Source organism: Motacilla alba, chromosome 9, assembly GCF_015832195.1.
Source record: "Motacilla alba alba isolate MOTALB_02 chromosome 9, Motacilla_alba_V1.0_pri, whole genome shotgun sequence".
Classification (NCBI taxonomy): Eukaryota; Metazoa; Chordata; class Aves; order Passeriformes; family Motacillidae; genus Motacilla; species Motacilla alba.
Window position 1 is genome coordinate 11210786 of NC_052024.1, and position 24231 is coordinate 11235016.

The following is a 24231-nucleotide window of genomic DNA, read 5'->3' on the forward strand; positions in this document are numbered from 1 at the left end:
CAAAGAAAAAGATCTGTGGAAGAGAGACTCTTGAGGGAGATTTTTGTTAAAGCTTAAATGAACAAGAACTCTGATGCAATTTCACTTTCATCTTGTTTCATTACTTGCTTATTTTCTCAGGTGTTCATTTACCATCTTGTTGATTAAAGCCAATAGTTGCTTACCATGTTCTGCTCTTAAGCAGTGTTGAGAAACATAACCTACCCCTCAGATGTTTTAGATAATTTCAGTGCTTAAATATTGCTGATGGATAGCCAATACTTTCAGCATCTGGATGAATTATTTCGAATCTATCACTCACATTTGAAGCTCACAGTATTTAGTGGCCATTCATGAAAATGTACCTTGTTGTCTTCTTCACAACTGAAGAAATTGTATAATTCTTAAGGTTAAAAAAAAAAAAAATAGACAAGGGACTGTACTGAAGTGTTCAATCTGAAGTGGCAGGTTTTGGCCGACACCTTGAAGACAATGAACCGAGCTGGGTACTTACCCCATATGCCCTGGGGCTGGTCAGAAGCCTGGCCACAGGGTTGCACCATTCAGGCAATGTTGATGTGAGAGGTGGCCCAGTGTGGGTTAGGAGAGGCTTTAGATATCTGTGAGGTTTGTTAAAGGATATTTGCAATAGACATACTGGTGGCAATATGCTGCTGTATTACACGAAGAAATTTCATTTTAAAGCACAAAAAATCATCTAACTAAATGGAAATACTATCTCTTTATCACCCCCACCTCCCCCAGTACTGCATACATTCACCTGTCATCAGTCTTGTTGAATGTTTTTAAGTAATGAGGAAAAAAAACAACCTGAAAACTCCCCTAAAACCCAAACCATTTGATGCTCAAAACCTGTCTTGAAAGGGTATCAGAATGGCTGAAGGGAATGTCATGGCATACATAATGCAGCAGGAGCTGAAACACAGGAAGTGTATACTAGATTGTCTCCTGATCAAATTTCATAAGAAATCACACTTGGAGCGAGACACGGAAAAGAAAACAGGACAATTTAAGATGCCATTCTATCAGCTACTTTATATGAGAACAGTAGCAAATGTTTTCTTAAACACATATCTTTAGCCTTTTGTAAAATCAATATTTTTCTTCAACAGACAGCATATTTCATCAAATATTAAATTTCTTTATCACTGGGAGTGTAAGTAAGTTGTTCTCTGTAATACCTAATCTTCAGCATTCAATGCATTTCTTTTCCACTTCGTATATCCACTCTTCTCTACACAAAACTGTCTAAGTTAGGAACAGGCTTTATGCTATTGTCTCATACCTGCCTTTCCAATCTTTTTATCCAGAAGTGCTTTTTTTGAGATAAAAGAAAAACCTGCTCATCTTGAGCAATTACATCATCTGCATGTCTGTCAATAGCAGCTCTCCCATGAGTCCTTCAAGTTGCCTTATCTTCTCTGCCATTTCTTCTCTGCCACTTTTACTCGCAAAGTAATTTTCAGTGTTCTTTGGGAAGCAGATCTGTCAGCTATTTTTGCTGCTAGGGAAAATTTACTTTATTGATTGTCATCCCACTTTCTCTCCCCTGCTCCTTCTCTTGCTTTCTTGCTTTTGCCATCTTCCCCAATCTTTCTCCCTGCCTCCTTAAACAGGAAAGGAACAAATGTGACAGTAGGGATTCAGGTTCTGCAGCAATATTGAAGAAGTACTGAGGAAGGAACACCGAGTCTTGGGCCCATCCACACCAGTGACACATTTTCTTTCCTTGTTGGCTGTTTATGGTATCACTGCTTAATACACAAAACACAAATTCTTTATCCTGAAGAGATGTAAAATATGCTTCTGATCTCAGTTAAAAATTGAAAGACTAAATAATTTGTCCTATATGCTACAGACATGGAAATTGTTCTATAGTGGTGTTTTTATGTGCACATTTTGCTTTTATTTTTAAAAGTTAAGCTGCTTTCTATTTATTTTTAAAAATTAAGTCAGAAGACTGGGTGATTTATTCTACCAAGGTCATATACTGAGTTTGTGTGAAAAATTAATTGAGTCTACTTCAAAAAAGATGGTAAGATCTTAATTTAAAGTCTTATCAGAACCATGATCAAGGTGAGAATCTCATGAGATTTCATTGCATAGGGAAAGTTTAGATTTGTCTCACTTCTGTTAGAGTAAAATCAAGCCAAAAGATCTTTTCTGATCCATTCCCAATTTTATCTGAAACCTCCAAACTGCTAGGCTGTTAAGAGCTACTATTAAAAAGCAAAGTATGAAAGCCATTAATTAGAGTTGCTCTGTTTTCAGCACTTCAGAAAAACCTAATTAAAAGGCCAAAAATGGAAATACAAGCCTCATTCTAGGTTTTTAATCTTTGGAAATATTTGCTTTGTTATTACAAACAACCTGAATTGTTTGAACTGAGTTGTCAGACTGAGTGTAAAAAATACAGGCTTGTAAAGGAAGTTGCATTTGATTATACTGAGTTCTGTCTGCTCTGTCCTTTCATTCTTTTCCAGAATAAGTAATTGAAGATGAGTATTACTCTACCTTTCTTAATCCGATGATGTCTGAGCTAGGCCTTACTTGTAAGCAGTCTTATGATTTCCTAATGAGCATTCATCCCACTGTAAAAATGAGTCCTGGTTTTCCCCATGCTAGCACGAAGCCTTGACCACACAGAGTGGAAGGGGCTGTGTGCTGAAGCAATCCACCCAGCCACCACAGGGACCTTCAGTCCCTTGAGCCACTACTGCTTTTAGCATAAACTTTTGTCTGGTGTGTTTCACTGGCTGGCATTTATGTATGTGGGTATTCTGAAGTTGAATGATTACTCCATTTTGCAACAGGTTCTCTAAATCCCCTTCATTTTGCATTTGCTCTGACACATTCATTGTGTGCTGTCCGTGCTTCTGCTCTGAAGCCTCTTGAGACCCAGTTTAAAGTGAATGCAATTTTCTTGTGCTTGTTGTGTTGATTCTGTAATAAATTATTTATCTTTGTTCCTTATTTAACTAGTTATTATTCAGCCCACTCAAGGAACTTGAATTGCACTGGCCTATTTTTCATTGTTTTAATAACCTATGCCATTAATATTTCCTCTTTATAGTTGACACAGTTGCTTTATAGTATTACAGACATAATCACATTGTTTAGGGCAGCATAAAAGAGGAAGAAAAATCTGTGTGCAGTGCTGGCATTTCAAAAGCATATCGGATGTGGGTCCTACAGCATTTTAAGGCTGGCAAGAAGCCTTATCACACTCCAGCTACTCTGGTTGCATCTCCAGGGAGATGTAATTTAAATAGTGTAATAGAAAAAGGTAGATATCGCACTAAGGCTGCTTTAAAAATTTGGAAAAAATGAAGTGCAAACCTCTTGGCATAACTGGAAAATTACAGTCAGACCAAATTTGTGCCTGCCCTGTTCAGGGATGGGGAGAAGACAGCAGGGCAGAGCTGCTTTGCACTCCAGCCCTCCCTGGGCACACAGCCCACCTGCACAGCTGTGCCACACAGCTGCCTGTCTCAAAGAATGATATTAATATTGGAAAGGTGGCCACTCCTGAGTTGTGAAACTGAATTAAGGGTGCCAGTATAGGCACGTGCAGAGGATTTTAATCCATATGTGATGCAGGAATGTTACCATACCCTGTGTTTTATAATCAAATACTCATTTCCCCATTGATCTCCCAGCTTCCACACTCAGTTCACATACCCAGAAATGTTTACCCTGGTTTGCCTCATTGCTGTTTGTTTGAAACTGCCCAGGCAGTTTCAGTCTTGCCAGGCACAGTTCTTCTCCCTTTCTGTCTCACTGAAACCAGGCTCAATATCTAAATCTGTTTCCTGGGTCCTGGTTCAGCTTCTGTCTATTCTGAGTTTGACTGATCTGATGTCCTCTTTGCTCTAAGTGCAATGTGTTAAAAAATAATCTCATGAAGATTTATCATGAATCAAACCGTGGAATTGTGATTTTTTTTTTTAACATTGTCTGAAACAAATATCCATTATTGAAATCTTCTTGTGTAGCTCGTGCTTCACAATGTTACAGGTAACCTAAAAGAACATTTTAAAGTGAGAAGTCCCAGGTAAATCTGAGGAGAAATACTACTGCCATCAGCCATACTGCAGAAGGTTTATGTTTTCCATCATACAGAAAAACTGAAGATGTAAAGAAAAGATGGCTTAAGATTAGGATGAACAATCAGAACCTAAAAATTTCTGTGACCACACTTTGTTTAATTGACGTGTTCTGTCAGCTTTTGAGGATGTTGGCAAAAATCACTATCTTTTTGATAAAATAGGATTAGCACGTTCAAATAGAGAAAGATATTCTGGCAGAAATGTTGTGGCTGTTTAGATTTGGACTTCAGAGTTCACTTCCCTTTTGTTGGAGGAGCAAAATCCTAGCCCAGTCCTAATCCTAGCTCTGCTATGAAAAATATCACAGTAAGAGAGAAATAACTTGCTGGAGGGGACACCTGCCCCTCAATAAACCAACCACAACAGCACAGAAATTCAAACACCCCACCCACCCCCTCAACAAAGCAGCAGCTGTGGTCCCAGGTGGGAATACACGTGGCAGCTCTGTAAAGGCCTGCATTTGGCCCCAAAGGTGGTTTGCCTTTTCCCTCATCACATAATGGGGGCTCTGTAACTAAAGGCAAGCCCATGCTCCTCAAAGGAACATATGCTCACACCTTATTTACTATTAAAAGGCCACAAAGTATAGGAATTCTTGTGATACTGTTCAAAATGACATAGAACAATTTTTCAGAGGCTGTTTTCTTATATCAGACTGCTGTAAGTGCACAATTGTTGCTTATGTTGTTTGGTATTCTGCTGCTAGGTGCTATATTTCTGCTCCAGGCATGAATCTGTAGAAGTTAATGTCACCACTCCCCAAATTCATCCTTTGTGCAATGTTTTTAAGATTTCTTGAACTTTGCAGCTTTTTGTTTTAGTGTCCTTTTTGTGAATATTTTGGAGGCTTATGAGTTTTTGATATTACTTTTTGTTGTGTTTATGAAGCAATATAATTAAGAAACGTATGAAAGTAAAGATGTCACTTCTATTTTTTCAATCTGTTTTTTGTAATAAGGAGACCTCACATTTTGCTCTTTGTTAGAGTTCAGTTTGTGTGTGTGGTTTTTTTTTTTAAGGATGATTTGGTATAAATTTCGTGTTAGCCTAAAGAGGAAGAATTTCCATTTTGGTAGTGTTTGACTGGGTGCAGGCAAACCATGGAACTTTTTTCTGGCTGAGCTGTGCACGTGGCTGCCTCCTGCTAACAGCTGACTGAGATTATTGGGGTGCTGTAGAGCACAGCTGGTGTGCATGACTGAGCTGGGGAGGCACGAGACATCCCCAGTTCTGCAGTGCATGTACAGCAGATTAAAATGCCCCAGAGGAGGAGAGGGGTTTTGGAGGAAGCTCTCCTCCTGGCTCTTGTAAGAGAGGATGCTCTACATGCTCTTGTGTACCATGGAATTTGTAGAGGATGGGGAGTTATCAGTATAGACTGGTTGAAAAACTGGGTAATGGTTAGATGTAGTTGTTAGATATAATTGTTTGAATAACAGATGTGTGTTTGAAAAACCTGTGAGATCTATGGTGATTTAACGTGTAAAGATAATCTAATCTGCACTGTGAAAAAAGCTGAGGAGGAATCACTAAATCTGGTATAAACTGTATTTAATTTGAACTTAAAGCTGTTACTAGCAAATTCTGTTCTAGTTCTTTGTAACTTTTTTAATCTTTTCAAGGATTGGTTTAAAAAATTTGTAAGTCTACTGCTGTTGTAACTTAAAATGCCAAACAATTCAGGATAAAAGGAATAACACTGTAGCTCTGCAAAATCAAATCATCTGGTCTCTTTTTTTTTAAAGATTTGTTCTTTCTGTCTTTATCTTTCTCATGTCTGAAAGAAGGGAGAGTAATGAAAATCAGTATTAATGAGATCTGGTTCAATGTGTATTTATGGGAAATTCTGTCTGACTTAAATTCCAGATCCAGATATAATGTCGGACCCTAAGAATTAACTCTGGCTTTTTTGCAGGATAGGGCTAAAAATTTGCTGTTTTTAACTTTGAAACTGGAAGCATTGCAGAGATGTGGGCATAATGGAGGAAGTTAGTGGAACTGATCTTAGTCACATCTTTTGATATATAAGTAGCTGCAGACTGAGAAGTGGCTTGTTCTCTTATGTGTGCTGAGTAAAATGTCTGGGGTATTTGCAGACCACAGTCCTAGTTGATAGCTCCCTGAGGCAGAGCAGAAAACAGAGACATCTTACTCAAGTTATTTGAAGTCTATTATATCCTGAATATTACGCCTCCACGTAAGTAAAAATCAGAGACCTAAATGGAAACCTGCTTATGTAACTGATGAGTGGTAATGCAGCTACTCTGGAAAATGGAGGATAAAGCATGTAAAGGATGGAAGAATACTCATATAAGATTAAAAAAGAATATATGAAGAGACAAATTAACATTAGAAAGAAGTTTGGAAAATGCAGGCTACGTGAGGCAGATAAAGAGTAGGAAAAAAAACTTTCTCTGCCATCAATTGTATAGTAACAAGAAAATGACTCTTCATCTGACAAAAAAACCAGCAACCACCCCTCACAACTGCCTCCCAACCCTCCCCAAACAAAACAAGCACTACCACCCCTACCACAAAAATCAAAACCCCAAACAAATGAAAGATACCAAAAAACTTATAACCACCTAAACAGCACCACCAGAGATGCAGGAGTCAGCTACACACAGTGAATAGGCAAGGCTGCTGAACGAATCACATCAGTGTTCAGGACACGCATGGGACTTCTCTGAAAAATGTGTGTGATTTTAAGTTGGTATCATTGGTATCCCCTATTTTCAAACACCTTTCAGCGGGATATCAGGCAGACATCTAACCTGCCAGTCTTACTTTTTCTTCAGCAAAGAGAAATGGCCAAATCCAAGACCATTAACTCCAGCACTGAAGCAGTCATACTTGGAATGAACTGATATTAGGATGAGTTTTTCCCTTTCTTGACTGTAAAACAGTCTAAACAATTCAATTAGATGTAGATGCTTAATAATTAAGTATCTAAAACTTGGTAAAATGAATCTCACTTCAGAACATGAGAATATAGAATTCCTAAGGCAAAATATAAGAAATCAAACACAATGTCCTCCATACCAAGAAAACTAGGAGTGTATAAAAGCCATCCATTTTCATAATTGGAAAACACTACATTAAATACATCTAGAAGAAAAAGAAACATAAAAAGCATATAAATTCCTGTGTAATAAGTATGGCACCAAACCCAGCAAAAACTTCAAAAATGTTTAGCTAGTGAGAACCTGAGTGAACACGAGATTCATAAAAAGAAATTTGACCTCAGAAAACTTAAAAGGATTTCCTAGCATGTTTTAAGGCGTAGCAATTTCTCAGGACATTCCAAAACTGCTCTGCCTGTAGCTTGGCAATAGGGTTTATTTTCCTGTAGAAAAGGAATTTCTGCATATGGTACATTTAACATAACTACAGAACTGGAGATACCATTGGTATGAGTAAGATAAATTATTGCATTAGAAAGGATGAACTCTGTTGTGGCCTGGCTGTGCACAGACCCTTAAAGCCTTAGGAAGTCGCTGGTGCCAGCTGCCTCAGGTGAGATCACTTTGAAGCTCTTCACTTGAAGCGCAGCTTTTGTGTAAAACACTTGAACCTTGGTGCTGGCAGAGGGAACTAATTTAGAAGCACAGGCAAGTTAGTAGGGGTTTCTGCACTCTGTGTGGAAGATTGTTTCATGAGATTGTCCTTGGCATCACCATCTGGCAGAGACATATTCCAGAAAGCAGATGTGTGAAGAATGTGGACTGGCAGTGGTTACACCCCTTGCTAATGACAATTTAATACCAGTGGCACCACAAATCTAATCATTTGCAGAATTGCAGGGAGAATAAACCTTAAAAATTAAATGCAGTGAAGTACAAATTGTTTTTGATCAAGTAAATTACTTCAATATCACAGAGGAGAACAGAGAAGGTCTCATTCAAATAAAGTGAAAGCTTTCAGACACCTTTCATCAATAATTTATGTCAGGTAAAATGAATCTGCACCAAGACAGCTCCTGAGGATAGCAGGGGTTGTAGTGTCTCTACCCTGTAAGAGAATCCTGGGACCAGGAGGATGATGGAAGTACAGGGTAACAAGAGAATAATGTGAGCAAGAATTTCCAAACCAATGGGCAGCATTCTGCTCAAACTGGAATACTGCAGTTAAAGCAAGGCAAGAAAATGGCTGCTAGAACTTTGTGAGAAACAGCTGGACTAATAGTCCTGCTGCAGGCCTCTGGTGATGCAGATGGAAAGCTAAAGCCAATGCACTAAACTTATGTTCCAATAGAAGAATAATTATTTGGCATTTTTTCAAGAAGTCAGATGAGATATTTAATCAAATACATGAGATATAGCAGCACAAGAATAGTTAAAATAGTTCACAGATCTGTGGAGAGGGTTTTTGAGAAATCTCCAGCTTCTGAATTGCCACGAGTCAAAGAATGCTCTCAGAGTTTCAAAGGTACGTGAAAGGAAAATACAGTCCCTCATGAGAAAAATCCTGTGAAGAACCTTTCTTGCAGAATTTAGTAGAAGGACAAGCAGCAACTGTGGAAGAAGGCTCTCTTTTATTCTGATACTTTCTTGTTTTTGTAAAGATTCTAAAAAAAATAGAAACTAGTGTTCATTCACTATATATTTTAGAAAAGAAAATCTGTATAAAGAAAATAGAATCTCTTTCTTTGTCAGAAGACTGGTATAAAGAATAAAACACGAGACTGGTGGCATGTCAGAAGGGAACAGTAGATCCAAGGAAAATGAAAATTCTGAAAAAGCTTTTTGGAGACTGTTTGGTGTACAGTGGTGAGGATAGACTGGAGTGCTACTCTCTTAGCCCAGTATGAGTGTACAAACAGAGCTTGTAATCAGGGCCGTGTGTGTCCCTATGGAATGTAAAAGCAGGATCCCAACATGAGCTGTGCTGGGTGAAACCTTGAGCGAGCTGACAGCCCCTGCATAACCTACAGTGTAGTCATGGAAATACAGCATTGCTTTTTGTGTGATTGTGAGAAACCATGCTCATTCCAGATATGGAAGTAGATTCAAAAGCTGTGTGGCAAAACCAGGACATGGTTTAGCATTTTGCAGAAGTGTATTTTACTCAGTAGCATGTTGTACCTCTGGCCAGATTGGTAATGAGTAAGAAGTGCTGGGACTGGCTTAAAATAAGCAGTCCTTACCTATCCCTGTACTGAACTGAGCTGCTGAGAGCAGAGCAACCTTTGTGAAGTCTTGCTAATACCAAGTGTGTTGAGGTGAATCTATCCTCTGAAAATCTCTGCTCTGTGAGCAGATTGGTCCAAGGACTGTGTTCAGATTCTCCAGCATCTTTTTCCAGTGTGTACCCATGTTATAGGCACCATTAGCTAGTTGGATGAAGTTGGAACTCTCTAATAGGTTTGTAAAGAAAGCACATTTAGAAGAGGAGGACTCAGTGTTGAAGATGCGAAGACACATTGCCCAGGAATAGGTTCTGCTGTGATCCAAAGAAAGCATCCTTCTGGCAAGCCAGATCTTTGCTCTTGTAAGGATATTTTAATACAGAGAAAGACCCACTAGAAAGCTCTCACAAACTAATGTTCCCTAAGAGGTGTGGAAATTCTAGTGCAAAGAACAAATGAGGATAATTAATTATGGCACATATCTAAGAATAAAATAAGTTAGTGAACATGGAAAGAAATATGAGGTATTTATTCTAATATTAGTTTAAAATGCTGAATAGATAAACCAGAATACTTTATGAACAGCGCCAGATTAAAATAACAGAACAGAGGATACATATTAAGAGATCAAACTTCCTTTTGATCAGCAGTGATCAAATATAAATCAGAAATAGGAAAAGCAAATGCCACATCTCCAGCCAGGATGGCTCATCTCCCTGCTCCTGTCCCTGCACTAGTTTGGAGCAGGACAGTTGTCTTGAGAAGGCCTGAGGCTTTCCTGTGAGCCTGTGAATGCTGGCAAGCTGTGAGTGGGGACAGTGAGATGTGATGGGCAAAACTGGAGAAACACGGGGGAGGACGTGGGTGGGAACAAGACAGATTTTTGCAAGTGTGAAAAGTGATTTGTGTGGTTGGCATCAGTCCCTTGTGGGGATTGCCAGAGCACTGCACACAGACACACACTGGTGCTGCCCTTGACACAAATACAGGCTGCGATAGAGGTGGGGAAAAGTACAGCATAGCATAAATGAGCATGAGGTTTTCTCATTCTGTGTTTTTTTTCAGAGGGAGAGGTCACTTGTTAGGTTTTCAGTCATGAGCTGCTCATAATACAAAAGCCAGCAATATTGTGCATGAGCAGGTGTAGCTATTCCATGAACATGATTTGGTTAAGAAACACATTTATTGCGATCACTGTTTTTCTTTTCCATCTTTGACACGTCCTGTGCTAACTCCTAATCCAGAGTGGATACCAAAACTGTTTGCCACTCAGATTTCACTCTAGTCACTTTTTTTTTGTTCCAGATTCTTTCATAGTAGTTCTTGGTCCACTCTCAGGGAAGCTGATCAGTGAGGGATTTGAACTAAATTTCTGCAAGACATTAAATTATAATTTATAGTAGAAATATCTTTGATTTCTCAGTAGAAAATAACTCTGGGTTTAGATGCCAGACAGTTCAATGAAAAGTTAAATTTTTTCCAAGGGCTTTTTCATTCAGTTGAAAGCTGATTTTTCAGCTGAAAAAAATTTGACCATCACATTTAATACAGCTTTGTCTGACTTATAATAGTAGTCAAGGACAGAGATTTGTAAATATTTTGGATTGAGGATGGCTATGAATGTCTGACCTCAGTACTAAACAAAGTCTTTGAACCGCTTTTGAAGGAAAAGGGTAGTTCAAGGACGTGGAGTTACATGGAAAATTGGATAAAATGCAATGTGTTTTTAAAAAAAGCCAATTGTGTCAGATTAGACCAGTATCTGTCTTTGATAAGAACTGTTTGGCTGGACAAGGTTGAAGTAGCAAATCAAATCTATATATGTAGTTTTAAGTAAGGCACATAAGGTATGCTGCCTCACGGGACATTATTATTTGGGAGAGACAAAAGGGAATAGTATGCACTTGAAGACAGATAAGAAATTAATTTCCTGTTTAGCCAGCTTGGGTCATCTTAGAAAGGACATTTAGAAAGGGAAGAGAGAGCATGAGGGGTGTGCCTCAGGCCCAAGTCTTGGCAACAGAGAGCTTTGAATCTGGTGGTGTTGCATGGCTGTCCTTTGCTGTGTTTGTGAATATCAAAAATATTATACTATAAAATATGTTATGCCCTGTTTGTATCATTCCCTCCTTGATTTTCTTATTTCTAGTTGTTTTTCTCAGTATCACGCTGATTGTCACTTCCAGTAAAGCACTCTGACACATGAGAAGTGCCCGAGACGTGCAGGTTTCCTCTCCTGTCACTCTGGGGCACTGAGGCATTGTCCTGTGAACTTTCTCAGGTGAGCAAACTGAAAGGAGCCTGTGACACATGAAGTGGAAGGAATTTAAGATGCAGAAAGGTTTAATAGCAGAGCACTATTTTGACCTCACAGCTTTGACAAAGAAACTCTTAAAACATCATATTGAGAGGCAAGCAGAAGACTTTTTAACCTGAAAGAAAAGATGACAGCAGATTATCTTTTATGGCTGCAGTAACATTGTCTGAATGGTTAAATCAGGCTTCTGTGTTTGTGTCAAGATGAGATGGAACTTAGAACAGACCTATCACTGTTTTGAGATTGTGTGTGTCAGGTTGTTTTATTCGCCTGCATCTCAGTTCTGTCACTGAGGAACCTGAGAGAACTCATTCAATCTTTGGCCATAACCTGCTGAGCTACATCCACTTCACGTTCTGCTCCTTGCTTCAGCAATGTACAGAAAATACTCTGCAGTTTCTTTGAGGAATTGAGACTGGCAGGTCCCAGCTCCCAGGTAGTATCTGTGCCTCTCCTGTATCAACTCATTCTGGTTTACTCAATATTGCGTGGGCTGTACCTGCAGGGTTTGACTTTCAGTGAAGGCGTGGTTGATCCCTCTGTGTGTGTGAGATAACATTATGGGGCAGCCTAGGAAAGGGCAGAAAATTCAAATACGCAATGCCAGTACTAATATTAGTTTGATTTTCTTATTGGCAGTGCAATGCTTTATATGAGTTCAGATAGTTAAAAGCTATTTGAACTCATATAAACATTTCCATTTTATATGTTTTTTTTGTAACCAAGGGATGATTGTTTTGGAATACATTTGTGATTCACTTTTTTCCCTTTTCCAGTTCTAAACCTGCCCTAACGTTCTTTGTCTTTTAGATGCCAAGATAAACTATTGTACATGTGCATTTGTGCTTATACCATGAAAATTAGTGTGAACTTGGAGGAGTTGGGAGGTGATAACAAGGGACAAGGAACAACATAATTGGATGAATTTTGCAGCTGGAAGATTCTGACCCTCTGTCAAGCAAGCTAGATGAAGGGGTTAGGAGAGGAGGCTCATCAGCTTGTCATATTGTACTGACTCCTGATGTTTGGCTGGAGAGTTGGCAGGTGAGCAAAGCCCTCAGTGGGCAGGTGGATAGAAAAAGTAGCAGCATGTGCACTGATCACTCAAACCTGAGCAAAATAGTTTTAAAGGAAAAAATAGCCTTTGTGGATAAACATTGGTTTGTACCATTGTGTACGTTGGATGCTGAATGAAAATAGTAAAGGTATTTTCTAACTTTTGGAGCTGAAACACTGCAGCTTTAGAAGAAGAGCAAAGCCTTTAGGTGTGCTGCTGTTACTAGGAGTGAGATCCTGCTAAGGGGTTGTTGACTTATGCCCTAAATTTGAGACTTGGTGATGATTTGTCATTCTTAATCCCAGGGGGTTCATGTACACAGTATGTCCTCCCTTTTTGTTTCTTCTTCCTTTTCAGTCTTTCTTGTCTTTTTCCCTGGGTTTTCTGCTTGACATAATTTTCACAAATAACTCCCACTGCATCATTCCTCTCTTACTCAGGATTAAGAATTGCCCTTCTACCTCTATGGTTTGTCACCATTTTAGCACATGTTATCTACGTATTACGTTTTCCAGACAGCATGATCTTTGTGTTCTCCCTCTCACTTCCACTGAGTTTTCTTAGACAAGTACTTCAGAAAAGCTTTAACTAGTTTAAGTTCCCTAAAGTGTTATAATATTATATAAAATATATACTATGTGATAGAGAGAGGTATAGAAAGAAATTATCTGTATCTCTGTATGGTATTATGTCTTGCAGGTTGCTATCCTGTAGGGTGTGGGAAAACTTTGGTTTTTGTGCAGTGTTGAGCACAGCAGAGGCTATAGTTTGTTACTGATTGCTCTGAGAACAAAGAGCATAGGAGTAATAATAAAAAAAATAAGCTGATGATTTTTTATTAATATTGTGCAGGAGTTTTCTATAATGATGTTTATACACATATTCACTGTCATATCTCGCCCCAAATGTTAAGTATAAAAAGAAATTTACAATTAAAATGGTGCTTACTTGCCATTAACGATCAAAATTAAGACTAGAAAAAGTGAAAGCACAAACCCTAAGAAATACTTAACAATTTGGGGTTTTTTTTTTGTTTGTTTGTTCTCATTCTGTTTTCTTGCAGTATCCTTTTACCCAGTGCAGGAGTGATTTCCTCAAAATGAGTTTCGCTTTGACTTTTGGGCATTAATGTGGCAATTTTCTTTCTGCTGCTGAATATTATCTGATCCTGAAGCTGGCTACAGTTGAATTAATGTTGCTGCCAATCACAGCTGCTTATCTGAGTCTTATTGGGGCTGAAATTGAAAATTCCTTAATAGTGCGGTGTCAGAGCTTAGGTATTTGCTCACCATGGCCAAATGGCGTTTCCTCCCTCCTTGCCCTCTGCATGTCCCATTCTGTGACAGCTGCAGGGGGCACAGCCTCTGCCAAGCCTTGGGCAGAACCTGAGCCTTTCACCTGTGAAAAGTGAGGGATGCAGTGGCAGGAAGGAGGAGAGTTAGGTTAGCTGAGAGCAGGAACCAGCCAGGTTCTTCAGCTTTGCTCTTGCACTGCAGCAATGCTGTTGGTGCAGCAGCTGCTGGAAGGTGAGGCTGTCCTATCACACATGAAGGAAGATTCTAACCCACTCTACTCAGCTTCTTTTCCTAGGTTTTGGAGGATACAGCTTCCTTCCCCTCTACTGCACAGCTCCCAGGAGATGTTAGAATAACATCATGTCCAGATATCTGTCCTCAAACTAACAACTCAATAATTAATAATTAATTTGCTAGCAAGGGTTGTGTTTACAAGGACACTATAACTTTGCATTGTGAGCAAAATTTGATGAAAATCATGCTGGGGAAAAAACAAAAAGAAAGCATTAAAGGGTGTTTATAAAGTTATAGAAAAGAAACTAAACCAACATGCAATTTTGAAGTATTGAGGAAGAACTCAGCACTCCAAACCCACCATTTTCCTTATAATCTTTATGATAGAGCTGTGTAAAGGCATGATTAATTTTAATAGTTTTAAGATTTAAACAGTGTTTATGCATAGTGTAATAGTAAGTCAAATTTCTACCCAGCTAAAGCATTGATTTGTGCTCCTTCAGAGAACTCATAAAACAAAGATAAAAGATCCTTTTTGCGGCTTGTTTCATGCACCTTCTCTTTTATATTTGATATAACTAGGTTGTGTCACACACTCTATGGAAAATTTGGTTGAAATTGGTGAAGCATAGCATAAGGCAAAGCAGACTCATGACTTCTAGCACAGCCCAGTTTTGGTGTTTGGGAAGTCTAAGGAATCTATCATATGCACAAGATTCAAAAATTGGTACTGGGGAAAACAGTTTCTCTCAGACAGATTTTCAGACTCCTTTATCTGTTTACAGTTCTGAGTAAACATCCTCAGGTTTTGATTCTACAGGATTCATGCAATGATTCATATGAAACAGTTTGCAAAATAGGTATAAGTTGTTTGGCTTGTTTCAGAAAAACTCTTGTAGTCCCATCCACATTAGAGTTTTTGATGAAGACAAAGCATGCTGATGGGTATTGGAGCACACTGAATCCCATTAGCCCACTTGTATGTGTGCACAGATGAATCTATTCACACCAGGAGCCAGTGCAGAACAGATGTTACCTTTGAAAAATTGATTTGTTCATAGAGTTTATTTATTCTGTTTGTGCTATTAAACTTTGGCATCTCTCCAAAGAACTGCTAGAATGCTCAGACTTTTTGCTGTGTTTTGCTATTTAATTTGTTAGCTTTGGGCACATTTATATTCAGGGCTGTACCACTGAAACTTAAAGCAGGTAATTCAATCATAAATTAGGTACATTGAGTGTCTAGTGCACTAAAGGCATCCACTCAAGGTTTTGCCTGACTTTAAGTCAGTTTTAAAATATCTCTGTGGAGCCAGTGTGACTTTGAATAAAGATTGGGTGGAAGTTCTCCACCTGCTTAATGGGGTAATGCTGAGAACAGGGGAAGAAAGACATTTCACAAGTAACATTACAGACCAGCAGCCACATAAACCAAACTGCCAGATGAAAATAGCAAGCCCCTGCAACACAGTCCTGCAAAGATGGATTGCTTCCCTTTCCCCTTATCCTGTCTAGCCAGTGTGACTGGGCAGGACTTTGTTCTGAAACAGGAATACCCTGTGCCACTGCCTGGGCTGCAGACACCTCTTTTAAAAACAGAGAAGGAAGTAAGTAATTTTTGCAATCAGCAGTGAACCAAGTATGGTGGTAGTTATGTAATAATGTAGAAGAGGTAATGAACACTTACATGCAGTTATGATATTGTTTTGTTATAACAGGCCAGGGGGTGCAGTTCTATGGTCCTTGTTGATAAACTGTTTCCTCAGCAAGCCCCTGACCTTCTCATTTGTGTAGGTGCTATGTAGTGTGCACAGGCGTTCAAGAGCTCCATCTGCTGAGGTTCTATAAAGTCCTTAGGAAATCTGTTTGTGAAACTGATTCTTTGGGATATTTGGGTGTTGTCACAGTCAGTACTGCATCACCTAACTGCCAGACCCCAAAGTGCCTGTGGGACTTGTGAGCTTTGAGTTCTATAATAACAAGGCTTGGTTATAAGGAGAGTTTAGAGTCCTGAGGAGTGAAAATTTACTGAAGCTACATCAAAATGAGATGCTGAGAGAGGGTGGGAAGCAAAAGTACCTCTCCCTGTTTAGCTCTCTGCTCTGGGGGACACATCAGTGGATCTGCCTTGGGGTGTTGAACTAGAGTCTCGTGTTAGATGTTCTCTGTGGAAAGCACTGCTGCCTCCCAGAACTCCAGACACCTCTTGGCCCACGGGAACAGAGCACATTCCAAAGCCTTGTTTCACATTTACTTTGCCTCATCCAGAGTTGCAAGGTGTACCACAGTGAGGGCTACATGGCATTCTGTGATAGCCTCTGCTAGTCCTGTCTGTGATAGTAGTGGTAGTACTATTTACCTATTTAGATGAGAACCTCAATTTTCCTCATATGAGGCAAAGAGGAATTCAGTGCATTCATCTCTCTGCCTCAGGGACTATTTAATCATTTAGACAAGGTAGAGTTGTTCTATTGTGAGAAACCAAGAGAACTCTGTACCTGAAGGGGTTTTCTAAAAATTGAGATTCATGCTGTGATGCAAAAATGTGGCTCTTTATACCTTAAAGAGCCAGTGAGCTCTGCTGGGATGGGGAAAAGCTACCGTCAAAGGGTCTTGTCCTCTTGTGAGCACACCTACAGAATAGGAGCAGAGTGGCAGCACAGGCAGGGGATGCCAGCCTTCAGGCACGCTCCAGGATGGCAGCACTTGGAGCTGGGTTGAAGGCTTTGCCTGCTGGTGGCAATACAGACATCTGGGCCAGGAATTTACCACCACAGAATGCAGGTGCTTCTGGAAACTGTTCACAAATAGAGAGTAGCATGTCTGCCATTTAGATTGATAACCATCACCATTTTGAAAGGCTGGGAAGCTTCTAACTTATTTTCGACACCTTTTCTGAAAATGATAGAATTCTGGTATACTGCTTCTCATGCCCTTGTATAATTTTACTTGGGCACACTGAAAGTGTGTTCTTGAATCCAAGTTTTGTTCCTTTGGGTTTATCCTACGAATCATGCTATAGCTCTATGAAAGAAGCTTACAGCCCTAAATATATCAGGAGCATAATGCATATAAATATTATTTTAGCTCAGCACTGCAACCATTTTAGAGAATTATTTATACAGAGAAGGACAATAATATAAGAAATATGTCATGCTACATGTCTATGCAAATCAAGTCAGTATATACTAAAAAAACAAGAAGCAATTGATGCCCTTGGATGACAGACTAAAGAGGAAATAGAAAAGTGAGAAACAGCATAATAAATCTAAGTATGATTAGAATCAGGAAATCTGTTTAGGGTATCTGCTTGCAAAATGGAAGACTATTTTATGGAATTTTATTTACATTAGTTAGCCAAGAAGACTATTTACTGTGCAAAAATGGCAGTTATTCTTTAACTTTGGTTTGGTCTTCTCTGCTTCAAATGCAGCATGGTCCAGTGCTGAGTGCACTGATTTCTGCAGGCTTAGATGCTTATCCAGAAGATTATTGTCAAGTCACGCTAAGGATTTCCTGTATGGAAAAAGCCAGGTGTGTGGGGCATGGCATTTTGTAATAAAGTGGGCCCTTTCCCAAGGTGTTAACTGCTTCTTTCTTTTTGGTATCCAGGTAGACCTATCCTTTGTGTGTTTGAAGCTGGATACTAAGAAAAGAGGCTGTTGGAGTCAGTAGGAAAGGTGTTCATAGCAAATACATACAGACAAACCCCCACAGCTAAATGAGTATTTGGGGGGAAAAAAAGTAGCCTAACAACTCAATTTTGCCCACGTGAGGTAGTTCTGCTGTAGGAATGTTTTTAGTCATCTTAGTATCACTTTAAAACGTTAGGCAAGTGGAGTAGTGCTCTGCTAATTAATCAGAAATACATGGACCTGTCCTCTCAACATGTTCTGTCTTTACAAGTCTTCTGGGAGCATTCCTTCGCCAGCCAAAGGTCTGCCTGCTCTGTTGAGAGCCTGCTCCCCAGCAGCCAGGACTGTGGAAAGGCAATATCCTAAATGGATCAAGCTACTGAGAAAAGCAGGAAAGCAGAGAGAGCTGGTAGCACTGGAGACTTTCAGTGGGAACACACAGGCAAGGGGGAGGACTGGCTAATTTCCTTCCCTGCTCCTCTGGTCAGGTCAGCATTTTATCAACAGATAAAACAAACATCCTGTATGTAGCTTTTCCCTTCTAGTTTTTGCCTTTTTCTGGCTTCTGTTCCAGGCACTTTTCTCTTTCCCCATAACTCACTTTTTAAATGCACAGGTAATAGCTCATCTCTTTTTTTTTTTTTTTTTTTAAATTCAGAATTGCATTCAAAATTTCTACATTTAATATACTACATTGCAACTGAGGAGTAATGTGTTTCACTGATTTTTTTGTATCTAAACCCACAAATACTTTAAAAATATGTTTGACCTTTGTGATTACTAAACCTGAAATTCATTTTTGATGTTTTTACATTCTGTTTTTCTCTGTCAACTGAACGTTGTTATGATTGAATTAGGTTTGTGTGTTGCATTTCAAATGTCTTGTATTGTTTTTAATTCATGTTGGCTTTGTGGATTAGTTCTAACTTATTCTAGCTTTTAGAAACACAAGAACTGATGCCCTTGCTTGATATCTGTCCAAGGAACACCAGGAAACATTCAAGTTTCTACTCTTGAATCAAAACATATTTTTCATTCGTAACCTGAAATATATTTACTAATCTCCTGCTTTGCTGAAAGCATATTCTTCAGTGAGAAAAAAATCCTTAATGTTGTTTGACAGTTACTACAGTATGAGTAAATACAAAGATCTATTTTATTTTTCATTCTAGCTTGGATTTACTACCAGGCATCAGATTTAATAGTAGGGACTTAACAGCTTGTGCATTAGGCAGTATAAAAATTTTATCTAGCATTATGCATTAATCATATAATTCAATGATATTTGAGACACATTCCATCTCTCCTATGAGGAACTCTCAGATACTTCTACTCAGGACAGAAATTAGTACAGTGGTTTTACATCTTAATTTTAAAAAGTGCTTAAAATGGAAAATAATTGCTTGATACCTCATATGTGAAGATACTCCTTATCTGTCCTCTCTTCTGAAGTTCATGAGATGTGTTTCACACCTGTCAAAGCAACAGGACTTAATTCTTCTTCACATGGCAGATATCACTGCAGGTACAGACAATCATTGTGCTGTGGTGCAAGGGCACAGTGTGCTTGAGAAACTTAAAAGAAAAAAAGTCTGTCTTCAAGAAAGTCTTCTTGATCTGGTACATAAATGTTACTGAATCAACATTGATGATGGCAGCATAACAGAAATCACAGAATACTCTGTGTTGGAAGGGACCCATCAGGATCTCTGAGTCCAGCTCCTGGCCCTGCACATGACACCCCAGGAGTCACACCCTGTGCCTGAGAACCTTGTCCAAACACTTCTGAGCTCTGCCAGGTGCTGTGACCACTTCCATGGAGAGCCTGTTCCAGTCCCCAACCACCCTCTGGGTGAGGAACCCTTTTCTAATGCCCAACCTAAACCTCCCCTGCCACAGCTTCAGGCCATTCCCCCCATCCTGACACTGGGCAGCACAGAGCAGAGATCAGAGCCTGCCTTTCCTCTTCCCCTCATGAGGAAGATGTAACTGCAGTGAGGTGTCCCTGTCCCCTCAATCCCCTCTTCTCCAGGCTGAACATAAAAAGTGACCTCAGCTGCTCCTCATATGGCTGGCTTGTTTTAGATTGGCAGATGGTATTGGCCTCTTCACAGAAATATGACAAATGAAAGGGCAGATGGGGAAGACATTGCTCTGGGATTCTCATCATGATATTAGATAAAATTCAGAGCTCCACCACGAAGTTCAAGATAAGGGAAGTAAATCTAGAATACAATAAAGATACCTGAAGGTCACATGAGTATGTCAGCCTACTGTAAACATAGAGCTTTTGAGATGAGATTCAAAGATAGCAAAACAGAGAAAATGTCATAAAATGCAGACTAATAGGAGCAGAATATAAGGCTGTGCCAAACTTTTCAGAATTTCTTCTAAATCTAGGGATGCAAATTATGAACCAGGGCTTGGATCTATTTAGTTAATCTATGAAGACTCAGTGGTGAGATAAATCAGGTTCTCAAAGATCAGCATTTTACATAAGCTTCACTTTGTTCAAAAAGTTACCAGTTAGTAGTTAATATTTTATTTATCTGAATAGTGAAAGGAGGTGCATTTTACTCCCTTTCTTACTCTACCTGTGGTGTTTTAAAGGGTTTTCCCCCAAATTAGATTACTGCAAAGAAAATAATAACCTGGTGAGAGCTGAAGTGAAAGAAATGCACAGCACCTCTCGAGTATCAACAAGTGCTCATCTGGATTTTCCAAGACTGACCAAGCCTGACATTCCAGCTGCAGCATTCCAGCTGAATTGTTCCCTTAGAGAACATATACATAATTTTTCCTCCCTTACTTTGAAAGTAAGATTGAGAAGAAAATGTACAGTAATCCATGGAAAGGGGAAAAGTCTAACATGAATTTTCAAATAGCCAATGAAATCATATTGATTTCTGGGAAATTATACATTTTTTGTTAGTGTAAGGTGTTTGTAGAATATTAAAATGTACTTTGTGTTTGTGGTGAGCAGGAAAATAAGAATACACATCTTTTAATTTTGGCAAGTGTGTGCAGTTTGGAAAGGACAGCTGCTATTAAATTTTTTTTCCCAGTAGGAAGTACTCTGAAGTCATCAGGCTTCCACACATAAGTAGGTCAAGAAAGACTTCTTCCAAAATTTTTACTTTTTAGATGCAAACAGGAAACTATTCCTCATTTTTGTGTCCAAAAGGCCATACTAAACCTGACCTCGAGCTTATGTACAGTTTTACTTGACCTTTATTTAGAATCCCTTCTGCTAGAAAATTGCTTTTTGTTGTCACTAAAAATGTACTTCACTGTCACAGCGAGTCAGTATCCAAAGAGAAAAGCTTTCAATCCAGTATAGAGGTGCAGTGGAATCCTGACTTCAGTGATGTCAGTGGAAATGTTTCACCTATTCTGATACCACTAATATTTTCTTCCGCCTACTTTATTATGTTAATTGATTTCCTTACATTTTTTTCCCTACTGGTTTTTTTTCCACTCTGGATTACAAAAAATCCCTGTTTTTTTTTTTTTTTTTTTTCCAATGGAGCAGCATATGTGTTTGTAGACATAGAAGCATCCAGTTCTGCATTTATGGAGTGGCAGATTGTGTAACTGGCATTCTTCATCACTCTCATCTTTATGAAAGAAATGGTATTACTTTTGCTTCTCTTCAACTGTTTAACATGTGCATAAAAGCAGAATTCATAAACTTGCTTCTCAGTCTATTATTTCCTCTAAATATCAACCTATTTATTTTTGCTGCCTATAGGCAGCACACTTGATAGCATAAGAAATGCTCACTGGCCAGTTTTGTGTCTTGCTTCTCTCATGACAGCAAATCTGATGAGAAAGTTTTGAAAAGAGCTGGAACAATAACAAAATAGAGATCTATGAAGTTAATGTTTTCTTTCTTTCCAACAGTTTAAAACATTCTAGGTTTTTTTTTTTCCTCCCAACTGTCTTCCATACCATGAACACTTTTCCTTTCTATTGGCAAGTACTTTCATAACTACTACTTGTGGAGTGGAAAAAAATTCTTATAAAAAGTGTGAATCATCTTTAAAAGCAAAGTTGCAGGGGCAATTTACTGCATCTGTAGAAATGATTATCTGGTACTTAAAGGCTCTGTGGTGTGGTTTATTCAGCTGCAAAAAGGGAACAGGAATATTTATATCCTACATGCTTTTGAAAGAATAAATATTGTAGGGTGATTTGAGACTCGTGCTGACAGACTTTTCTTACACATGCATTAAAGGCCTTTAGTTTGAAAACTGGGCTCAGAGAGGCCCAGATCTGTGTGTATTGAGAGATAAAAAGCTTCACTTGACTTCAGTGGTGCTCATCATGTTCCATGCATCTTTGGCAAGTTACACAGTACAACTGCTGAGATTCTGGGCACAGAAGTCCAAGGTCCTTTATCTTGCAAATCTCTGTCATATGTTAAAATTTGTCATAAGTAGAAATTTCCTTAAGATTCTTCTCAAAAGTTCAGGGTGTTTCTAATTCAGCAGTTCTCAAATATTTAGTGTATTTTGTGAAATTTGACTCTTAAAATTAGAGCCATTTTTGAAGGGGAGAAAAAAATCATAGAAGTTGGGCAATATTCTTGCTTTTTATGTCCAAGCACTATTAACAAATTAAGACATATAGCAGCAGCATGAAAACAAACTTGCATACTGTTTTGACATGTGCATCTCATGGAAGGATTGCTAATTGGTGAAAATGCCAATCATTACAGAAAGTGATTCATGCTCAGGGGTGGATGATATCTACTGGTGCCACATGGCATAGAATCAATGCTGTGGGAACCAGTCATGACCAATATTTGAAGTATTTGGGAGAGATTTCAGCATTCAAAATAGGACTTCCATAGAAATAAAAAGCACAGAAAAAGGAAAGTTGGTTTTTAGGGGAACACTGATGTAAAGAAGAACAAGAAATTGCTGAAAGAAAAAAAATTGATGTATCCATACTTTAATTTTCTTAAAAAGGAAAAATTATGCCACTTGCTCACTCTAGGCAGTGGTGTTGAAGAATCACCAGAGTCAGCCACCATGGGAGTGATGTGGTGTGAGTGGTGTAAGTGCCCAGCTGTTCGATGGCAGCTGGAATAGCTGGGGCTGCCTAAAGCCCTGCCTGGGGAGAGGGGTGGTGCTGCCTCTGGGACACAGCCCTGGGCAAGGCTGCTGGGGTTTGGCTGGGCTGTGCTGAGAGAGTGTGGAAAAGGGACTGGGTGAGCCAGAGCTCTACTCTTCCCCAGATGTTCCTCTGTGCCCTCAGCACTGAAGGATATTGCTGTGCATCTTATTAAAAAAAAAATAATTTAAAAACCATGTAATCTTTCGCCCATCCTTGCCTCCCAAGACTGGCAACAAAGCTTACCCCAGTGTGTGAGGACCTGCCAGCTCCGTGAGGCAGGACGTTGTTTGGTTTATGTTATGCCCAAGTTCATCCTTCTCATTTGTCCCTTATCCTGCACTGCATGTCCTGGGTGCAGCTTCCTTCCCCAGGCTGCTCCTGCTGCTGCTCCGAGCTCGCTGGGGCTCCGGGAGCTGCGCGGCTCTGAGGGATCGGTCCCGGGGAGCTGCCTCAGCTGTCGGGACGGGCACTGCGCTGCCGGGAGCACACAGGCAAGGCTTGTCATAGCCATTACATCTAGGGAGATACGGGATTTGTTCTCGTCTGTCAGGAATAAAGAGCGACTGAAGTTTCATTAACGGGGTAGTATCAAGTGCTTGTGAGCACCGTGAAATAAGCTTCCATTCACACGAGGTTAACAATTTGCCTTTTCCACTGGCTGTTAGTCGCAGCCTGTTGGTGTTCGAGCTTACAATTTGCTAAGCAGTGGCCATGCTGGGGTATATTTAACTGAAGAATGAGAAACCTCGAGAGATGTGCGCTGGAATTGTAAGGAGCAACATTTAAAAAAAGTCTCTAAATGAAAGATAAGCTAAAATGTGTCGCAGGAACCAAGTGCTGATTTTCAAATGGAGGACAATCAGTGCTCTTAGGGATTGGGGTGGGGAAGAAATTCAGCTACTTCAGAGTTTCACAGATTACCAAGACACAATTTTGTTAATGGAGTAGTGGGCAGAACCTTTTCCTTCTGCATCCTTTGCAGAGAATTCTCTGCCTTGGAGATTTCTCCAGGTACTAGAGAAAATACCTCAGTGAGCTTTTCTGAATTGCAAGTTTGCTGGCTTGTAATTTTCAGGCTGGAGGAGGAGAGCTATGTTTAAATATGTGATCCTGTATTTCTCCCCTTATGGATCAGTTCAAAGTACTGTGATTTGTCCTAGTGAGGAAGAGTGGAGATAATTACACTGGTGGGAGGCTTTGTGTGTAATTATGGAAGTTGCCTTCCACAGTAAATAGAGAGGTTTTGAATGGCTCAGTTTGGAATTGTACTATATTGTATGTGGCTTAACTAATGTTTATGAAAAGGGTTGTTTTCACATAAGTTTTCACATAGAT

The 24231-nt window shown here is 39.4% G+C and overlaps 1 protein-coding gene across 7 annotated transcripts in view; it reads right to left on the bottom strand.

Annotated features, from left to right (window-relative positions):
* SLC9A9 (solute carrier family 9 member A9) overlaps positions 1-24231 on the bottom strand; it is a 193497-nt gene that overhangs the window by 10611 nt on the left and 158655 nt on the right. For 6 of the 7 annotated variants that reach the window (XM_038145311.1, XM_038145312.1, XM_038145310.1 and 3 more), the window contains one exon: positions 494-599. In XM_038145311.1, coding sequence (XP_038001239.1) covers positions 494-599 — 106 coding nt within the window. Of the gene's footprint in view, positions 1-493; positions 600-11352; positions 19410-24231 lie in introns of those variants that run through there. The other variant, XM_038145313.1, reaches the window with a different exon arrangement.